This window comes from Trachemys scripta, chromosome 1, assembly GCF_013100865.1.
Source record: "Trachemys scripta elegans isolate TJP31775 chromosome 1, CAS_Tse_1.0, whole genome shotgun sequence".
Lineage (NCBI taxonomy): Eukaryota > Metazoa > Chordata > Testudines > Emydidae > Trachemys > Trachemys scripta.
This window is the reverse complement of record NC_048298.1, coordinates 191,961,989-191,971,548: the sequence shown is the minus strand read 5'-3', so window position 1 is coordinate 191,971,548 and position 9,560 is coordinate 191,961,989. Positions and strand designations below refer to the sequence as shown.

General features: G+C 39.2%; 1 protein-coding gene across 1 annotated transcript; it reads left to right on the top strand.

The window, feature by feature from the left end:
* Positions 1 to 643: 643 nt before the first annotated feature.
* LOC117867922 (trefoil factor 3-like) lies at positions 644 to 5,429 on the top strand. Its single transcript, XM_034753392.1, has 3 exons — positions 644 to 759; positions 3,774 to 3,920; positions 5,211 to 5,429. Exons 1-3 carry the CDS (start codon positions 678 to 680, stop codon positions 5,222 to 5,224), a joined length of 243 nt encoding a protein of 80 aa, XP_034609283.1. The 5' UTR covers positions 644 to 677; the 3' UTR covers positions 5,225 to 5,429.
* The last annotated feature ends 4,131 nt before the right edge of the window (positions 5,430 to 9,560 follow it).

The following is a 9,560-nucleotide window of genomic DNA, read 5'->3' as shown; positions in this document are numbered from 1 at the left end:
CACTTGGCAGAATCACTTTTCTTGGTTTGGCCACCTTCTTTGGCATACCCATTATATTGTCCAGGTAGACCTATACAAATGACAATGAGTCTTGATAGTCCACTCACCCAACCCAGGCACACTACTACACTGATCACCTATTACTCCCAGCGAGTGTCTCTGGAAAGAAGTCAACCCCCTGAGGTCAGGTAACAGACAGCGCAAGATTAAACAGGTAAACCGAGTCACATGTAATATTTCATAAGCACACTGCAGAAATTTCCCACATTCTCCACACCTGGCAATAATAAATCACTTATATCACATTTTCTTTCTGTTAGATTGATACTGTAATTGACAGAGAAGCTAAACTGATAGAATATTGACTAATTCAAGGGTAGGTATGAGTGACTCATGAGAAAAAATGTGCAGCCTACCCTTGCCACATAAACCTCCTACTAAGATTAATATCCAAACCATCATTCCTATTTCTTGATAATGTATCTGGACTGAACATGGGTTACCCCAAAATAAATACACAGGTGGAGTTTGGATACAAAATAACCCTCCCAAGATAAACATTATCTGAAATGACTGAACAAACATATGGGTATAAAATTAGCTTTTCTACAGATTTTCACTCTATACTAATTGTTCTAACCAACCTGAAGGTTCAGGGCTGAGAACTGCAAACAACAATGGAACACAAGGGGTGCTGGTTACTGGCAATTGTCCTTATTTTAGGGCTCAGCAGCTTGGCTAATGGATACATACAACTATGTAAGTGCATTTGCTTCATTTTTCATGTGTTGATAACAAGCAAAGTCTTTTGTTGATTATTTGGTTAATCAAACCAAATAATACATTCAAGGAAAGTCTGGGAGAAATCTTAATTTTATCTAAGGAGTTCTGTTAAATCACAAGGCTCTTTCTTGATGATTGCATCCTTTTACTCATCATTATTATCAGTAATAATTATTATTTCTTGAGCACCATTTGGCCCAAAAGTTTACAATCAAATTAGTTTCAAATTTTTTGTGGGATGCTGCAAAATCTGTCTTCTCTGTTACCAAGTACTGTACGTAATGCCACAATAAGTGAAATGAAATAAAAATTAGGATTCTTTTAGTATTTTTAATGTTACCATTTTATATAAAGTCTGTTTTATTGCAGTAGTGGGGTTATCACAGAATGGGGTCTTAATGCTTCTAAGATCCCTTGCAATGGAATGCAAAATTTCTTATTAAAAATTCAGCTCATTAATAATAATCAAATGTGAGAACCACAAAAGATGAAGATCATCTTCTTATTATTTTCATATACAGAACAGCTGACTAAAACATTTGAAAACAATTCCCCTATATGTCAATTAGCTCACGTGGTTTTCCTTTTCCTGATTTCTAGCCATAGCACAGTTTTAAAGTATAAAGATTATCTCAGCCCTTATCCCATAAACACTTGCCCACATGAGTGACTATATACTGCTGCATGGTCCCATTATTACTCATGTATGCATGTGTTTGCAGGATTGGGGCTAGAGTTTAAAAAAAAAAAAAACTAATCAACACTATGCAGGCTTTAAATCACTTTTTTTAAAAGACCTGTGCAGATTCTATTGGGCTTGAGACTGATCTCACTTCCACCCATCATTTAACATTGTATAAGTCAGTGAAGTTCTTAATGTTTTTCGGGGGAGGAGGGAAAGTGTCAATTACATAAATTGTCTCACTCACACAAGACAATACCTTGACTGCAAGACTCTAAAAAGAGCAAGACTTCGTGGTGATGAAGCCATTATGTAGACAGCAATCGGTGTTTGAAATCACAACTGGCCATTAGCCCTAAATTTAACTTCTACAGTTATGATGTGGTTCTGTAACAAAGCCTTCACTTACCTACTATAACTGAATACACAATGCTTGGTATTACAAATTGGTCCTCATCACTAAAGACAACTTTATAGTAGCTTTAAAACAAATCTGACTAAGGGAAAGCTGTCAATGGATCATGGAATTCTGAAGCAATGGGAGAAAATTGTTTGTGGCTGAGATGCAGAAACAACAAAAGTGCAGTGGGTGGTACATTGTTAGCATGAATGGAAAGGAAAGTTGTAAGAACCTAAATCATTTGGAAAGGAGAAGTAACTCAAACTTCTGTGAAAAACTGACATTTTAATGTACTCACTTGCAATGTATCACGTAGGTAAATGCTTTGCAATTAAAGGCTCTGAAAAATCTCAAGTCAATGGCAATCTTTGAATTAGTAAGGCCCGCTTGCATGAGTGAGATGTTTCTGCAGCCGACAATTGCAATTCATTTGGGCCCTGATTGAACAAAGCACTAAAGCACATGATTACCTTTAAGGACAGACCCCTTGACTTCAGTGGGAGCACACATGAGCTTAAAAGTAACCATCTGCATAAGTGCTTTGATGAATCTGGGCCTAAAGAAGCTAAAAGCAGCTCAAAGAGATTTTTGTCATGTTATGATGTTTCCTCTTCTCAGTCACAATAGCTAGCAGCAGTCCCTTGGCTGTCCCCTTTCTTGGCTTTCAGTATCTTCAGAGGAGGCAGCAAGAGAAAGAAAGAACCCTTTAAATGTGATGTTTGCAATGGACACAAATAATGTGGGGACTGATATTGCAGACAGTAATCAAAACTCCCATCAAAATGAGGCCTGCAGAGAAGTTTATCATCTAGACGTTAATAAGCCAGAACAAGAGGGAATACAGAGACTGAATTGTTTCCTTTGTTGGGATTGCAGCATTGGCAACTCTCACAGTTTAACAAGTGTCTGGTGCTATTTGGTGCTTTTCTTAAAGCCCCTCTTCTGGAGTCATGAAAGTTAGAGGAGAATCTCAGCTTTCATTTGAAAAATAAGTCAGTTTCTAACCCTCCTCGTTGCAGAGAAAAGCTTGAAAACATGGCCCAAATGTAATGGAAAGGCTCAGAAGCCAGAAAACAAATCAAAGGAGCCCAAATTATATATTTGTTGGTTTGTGATTTTTTTAAAATATCATGGTTTTTAAACCAATTTAATGAGTTTTCGGGGCCTAACTCACAATTTTTGAACACTTGAGGCTGGCAATACTGGGATTGTGAGTCATCTTCTTCACACAGTTTTCTCAGAGGAGGAATAACAGCTGCAACAGGAAACAATAACAAAGTTTACAATGAATTAAAAGTTTTAAATAGGAATCATTTTCTTACTTACAACTGACATCACCCTTGTTATGGATGGATGGGAGATCGTAGCCAAGGTATTTTTTGTTCCAGCAGTTTAGTTATAAAGTATTATATTTACAGAAGCATTTGATGTCCATGTCTGATCAATTACCATTACAATAAGAATTTGAGGCATATTGATACTAAGGAACATATTTTGCAGTTGGATGCATGTGGGCTGAAATTAACATGAGCTTCAATGGGTGATGTTTATATAGATAACAAACCATTCTGTTATGTTAGGTTGGTTAAGGGATCTAAGAACTATAAAGCCCCATGCTTAATATTTCATGAACCAATATCTAACAAAGGGGTTTAGAAAGGAACTTCCTCTATGGGCAGAGAATTCCATAATTACTTGCTATAGGGTTTTTGCATCTTTTTTGAAGCATCTGATACTGGCCAATATCAGATACAAGATGCTGGGCAAAATGGACTGCTGGCCTGCTGCGGCATGGTCATTCCCAGGTTCCTGTGTGCTCACCCAAATGTGAAGATCATAGTGCAGAGTGGCCCCAAATCATGAAATTAAACTCACACAATCCGTTAACTTGGACTTTATTTTAAACAGCTCAAGAGCAATGTGCACAGCAGCCATCTGCCCGAGTGAACTGTGGCTATCCGTACATCAGTGCTGAGACATGCAACAACAGAGGGTGCTGTTTTGATGACAGTATCGTTGGTGTCATCTGGTGCTTCTTTCCTAGGACAGAGGAAGGTAATAGAGTCATGGGCTGTTTTTCCCAGTTCCGGAATACACGGAAAACATCACTCTAGTATTGATTAGTTCAGTGTGATTAACCTAAAGCAGTAGGTGGATGGAAGAAAATTGTCTGTAAACAAATAACATTTCTGGGCTGGGATTGTGTGCTGAGACTCCAGGAGGCACAGAACACACAGGACTAGCCTGTGGCAGAGAGGGCCAAAGCCTTTAATCCACTTTGGGGAACCTTCCCAATTCTGGGCTAGTCAGTGGCCAAAACTTGGCAGAATACGAGTGAGTTTAAGGATGGGGGAAAAATCAGTGTCTGGGGAAAGCAGGGGCATGGAGGGCGAGAAAGGAGAGTATCTATCTATATAACCATTCCTTAATTTATTTGATTATTTGTACTTACATAGTAAACACCATCTGACATATCCCAGACTACACATTTCTGGAGTTCAGTTAGGGTTTGTGACTTGTAAATTAATACTGTTGGGGAAACATGGGACTATTGGTGCCACTCTGCAAAATTTGGAATTTTGGTCCCATGGGAAATCCTGACATTTCCACATTTGTTTTTGTCCCACAATGGGGTGAAAAGTGGAAATTTATATTTATTTGTTTTTTGCAGAATGGAAATTCTAAAAACATTTGATTCACCATTGTTGAAATGATTGAAATGCATTATTTTGACATTCCCAAAACTGAAATGTTTAATTTCGGTGTATTGAACTGAACCCAAACATTCAACATTAATCTGCATTTTCCCATTGTGGCTCACTGAGTCTTGGGAGCTACAATTCAGGGGCTTGATGTCCCTATCCTCCCCTATGGGTCAGGCTCCCTGGCCAGACTACATCTCACATGATACACCCAGAGTCATGTTACTCCCATGATGCATCCTGTAGCTTGATCAGAGGGAAATCCACATCGCATTGTGGGAGATGTAGTATTCCAGGGAGCCTGGAATGGGAAATGCAGCTTAATGTTTTGTTGAACTGATTCAAAACAAAATGTTTTGGATCAGTTCAACAAAACAAAATATGCTGATCTCGGTTTAACTGATCTAAAATTAAATATTTCATTTCAGTTTTCCTGATGAAAAATCAAATTTTGGGGCAAAATCAAAATTTTCCTGTGGAAATTTAGATTTTGCTGAAACTCATTTTCCATAGGAAAATCATTCCCAATCAACTATAGTAAACACCTTTGAAAATTAGCTAGCCCGGTCTTTGACATGGAATGGACAGCCTTCGGTTTGGAAGCAGATATCAATGATGTGCCTTTGTTTTGTTTTGATTGCAGAATGTGTCCTCTAGAGTGAATCTGTCTCTCTCCGCTGAAATTCCTCAAGCAGGACAAGAACAGAAAGCTTTCCTTACACTGTGATCTCCATTAATTGCTACGCCATTTTTGGCACTTGTACTTTTGCTTTTCAGTGAGATGGCTCACCACTGCTGCCCACAAATGTTTCAATACTTTACTATACAAAGCACATGACTTAAAAAATAAAAGCGGCAAACTAAAAGCTTTATAGCAGTTTCCAATTCTTCTGCAATTAACTTGGGGCTAGATTCTGATTTGTGCTAGGGAGTAAGAGGGATTATGAATCCCCCTAGAAGGGCCTTTGGATATAGGTATGTGTGAACAGGTGAGCGGGAAAATGTTGGAAATGGGCAGAAGCTTTACCTGCAATGGTAATAATACGCAGAACATCTGTAAAATATGTATGTATTATGTAACTCTTCATGGCACAGAAAGAATGCAGAGCGCCAAATGAGGCCAAAACAAAACGAGAGAAAGTGATGTAATCAGTGCTTCTGAATGATCTGGCTCTTGACAGTTTTTCTTCAGGAAACAGATCTTCCAAAATATACTTGCTTGATAGGTTCCCCTTTATGGAACTTCTAAAGATAGGCCTCACTACTGAGGCATTGTACTACCTTAAAACTACTAACCATCTCTCTAACTATCTGATCCCTGCCCAGTTACTTTATCCTTCAAAATAATTTTAAATAAGATGTAGGAAAAAGATTAACCCTTATTGTGATAACAACTTCCCCAAGACCTTGTGCTTTTATCCTGCATTATGAATCAAGATTTAAATGGCTAATAAGTTGAAAATACAGCACAGAAGAGAAGCACAGAGAATCCTTTTACTTAATAGTCTCTTAATTTTTTTAATCTACTTAAAATGAGTTACAGAAGGTAGTTGTAAATGTAATGTATACCACTTCTTGCACAGTTTCTAATGAGAGATTTATGTTTTGACTTAGTTTTATAGTCTTCACCATAGAATCACATCCTGAAATAATGAATTTACATTGACACTAGCACTAGACAACATTTTTGGGAGTCCTGTTTCTCTTTGGTCTAGGAAGGGTTAGTTTGGGGGGCATGCAAAGGCCATGACTAATTTTGCAGGCCTATATAAATATAATATAAAAGGCGATCTCAGATTTAATTGTAAAACTGTCTGGACCTTTGCCTTAAAAAGACAAACCTGTTGCTAAGGATGAAACTTTGTCCATGTAATCTTTCCAAAAGCTCACTAGTTGCTCCTATCATCCAGGATTGGCCATTTTACTGACCTGTAAAAAAACAGTAGCCAAGGGTCCCCTTATTATGAGTAGCCCTGTGGATAGGAGTCAGTGTTGTATTAGCTGCCTCTAATGATCTTAGGCCCACTACACAAATCTACACCTTAATAGGGTAAGAGGAAGCCTTGCCCAATGAACTAAGCATAGGACTGAGAGTAAGAGACTCATATATCCCAGTCCCTGCTCTGATACTGGTATCCTCTGGGGCTTCAGTCAAATCATTTAACTTTTCTGACTTTGTTCCGTGCCTGTAACAGGGATAATCTACTAACAGGGCCTCCATCATTGAAGTGTCTGAGCATGGAGTGTCTGAATTCAGTCTCATAATACCCTTGTGAGGATATTATCACCATTTTACAAATGGGGAGCTGAGGTACAAAGAAACTAAAGGAGAAATCCTGGCTCCACTGAAGTTAATGGCAAAACTCTCACTGACTTCAATGGGGCCAGGATTCCATCCTTGAATGGCTTGTCTGAGGTCACACAATGTCTGGGAGAGATCTGGGCATCGGAGCTAGAATTCCCGAGTCCCATGTCAGTGCCATAGCCACAAAATCCTCCTTTGTAACTCTGTTACAGGAAGGAGGATTTTCATTAATATTTGTAAAGTCTTGGAGTCCTAAAAATCACCAGAAGGAACATGCATAAAAGCATCTGAACAGCTCCCATACGAAAAGGCGTGGAATGTGGGCAAGAAGGAGCATGTCTGTGATGACATGGACTTCAGCATGAGCCTCAACATGAAGATGAGGGGCTTAGCAACATGACCCTCTCTTTAGCCTTACTCCTGCTAGGCATGAGTAACTTAGCAGTGCTCTCATTTATACAGGATTGGGTTTCTCTGCACACGCTGGCCTGTTCATCGGTCCTTACTTGCATTTATATGCACTGTATCTTCTGCTTCCTCCTTGATATTTTATCTGAAGAGGTTCACCTAATGAGAAGAATGACCCTGTACCAGAAGGAGGGAATTCACACAAGTAATATAGAGCATGCTTCATTAGCATGTGTGTACAAGAATGAAACTGTTGTAGACCTTCAGTTTTTCAGGATGAAGAAAGGAGAAGATGAGGAACAGAGAGAGTTGAAAGAAGAACAGGAGTACTTGTGGCACCTTAGAGACTAACAAATTTATTAGAGCATAAGCTTTCATGGACTACAGCCCACTTCTAATGCTGCTTGATATGGCTTACTCTTTATGAGGTTTCCCAGCACCCTCTAGTGCACAGTCGGTGACTATCTCATCTGAGAAAAGACATGGGTATAAATAGGAACGAGGGTCATGGCTAATTTGTATTATTATGTATGATATTGTATGATATTGTGGGTAGCAGCAAGAGGCCAGTCAGGCTGGGGTGCCATTATGCTAGGCACTATAAATGATAGCCCCTGCATCAAAATGCTTATGAAAGACCCTAAAAATTCACTAAAGACAAATAAATTGATTTCATGTGTAATTCATAATCCTGGGACACATGAACTCGCATTTTCTCCAGATTTGTATTCACAGCACTTTTCATTGGGTAAGAAAGCCCCTTGCATATGTTGGGCTTGATGTGCAAAGAGAGCCACCTAATTTACACATGCAGGAGAGCACGAACAAATTGACTTTGTGTGCATGTGGCCAATGAGATACATCACTGTCCATTTGTGCACACAAATACCAGCTTTATGGACACTGCCACAGTAAACACATATGCAATTGTAATTACTTTTTGCACATGCCGTTGCAAATCTGACCCTTTGAACACCAGGCCTTTCCTTAAAAATGAAATATTTACATTTACAAATTATTAATTTTAAACCAGTTCTCTCTCTACTACAAGTATATGCTCTGTCATGACTTCATGGGCTTGTTTACACTGCAGGGCTACGGCCGTATAGCTATGAGGTCATAACCCTAGAGTTGATGCATCCTATAAGAAAACTACCTCCCAAAGAGATGGTAGCTACATTGATGGGAGCATTCTTCCATTGGACCTGGCTGCGTCTACCCTGGGTGTCAGGATAGCATAGCTATAGCGGTCAGGGTGTAGATTTTTCACCACCTTCAGCACTGTAGTTATGTCAACCTAAATAGACCAGGTCTAAGGCTCTTGGTTGATCAAAGGCATTGCCACCGGTGTCTTTCAAGGATATTAGGAAGCAATGACCTAGTAATCAAAATTTTTTTCAATGGAATGGTTAAATATTAGGCTGTATTCAAAATGTGTGTTCCTTCAAAAAGCATTTTTTTAAAATTTTGCATCCATCTAGCACCTTGCATCCCAATCAAAACTCTTTACAAACTTTAACTGGGATAAAAACCATAGGCTTGAGCCTGCAAAAGCCCTTACTCCTGGGAGTAGGCTTTACTCATCCACGTAGTCACACTGACTTCAATAGGACTAAGCATTCAGGTTGATGGGAGTTGAAAACATTTAAACCAGGGCTGAATTTGGCCCAAAGAGAGGTTACGTGATTTATTCAAAGCCAAACAGCAAGCCAATGGTAACAGGACCAAATTCTGATCTCATTGCAAATCTGGAGTAGCTTCATTGGAGAGTGGAAGTATAAATCCAGAAGGAACAGTTGTGAAAGTTGTAAGATTGCAAAACCAGGGGAGTACTGCTAATATTGTTAATTTGTTTCTAGTAGTGCCCAAAATGTGGAATCTACAAATACAACAAAGGGCACAATCCCTGCCCTGAAAAGCTTGCCTTCTAAAAACACAAAACGGAGTTGGAGGGCAAGAAAAAGAGGTTCAATGTATGAGTAAAATGGTCAGATGGGAATGGGCAACATACTCATTAAACAACATTTTAAGAACATTTGCATTATAAGAAATACCAACCCCACAACTTACCCACAATCAGCCAGTTTGTTTCTTGTAGGCATTAGGGTAGAATGTTGGTCTACAGGAGAGACTTGAATGGGAAGGAAGTGACTGTGGACCACCTCAGGAAGCACACTCCTTGCATAGGGGATAGTGTGGAAGAAAGCATAGGGATGCTGGTGGAAGATGCAGACAAATGGGATGTCCAGGTTGTCGTCACAGGCAGAACATTGGGATGGG

Coding starts and splice junctions, on each gene's coding strand:
- LOC117867922 (XM_034753392.1), top strand. CDS start 678: ATGGAACACAAGGGGTGCTGGTTACTGGCAATTGTCCTTATTTTAGGG. Junction 760..3,773: donor TAATGGATACATACAACTAT/GTAAGTGCATTT, acceptor TATTTTAAACAG/CTCAAGAGCAATGTGCACAG.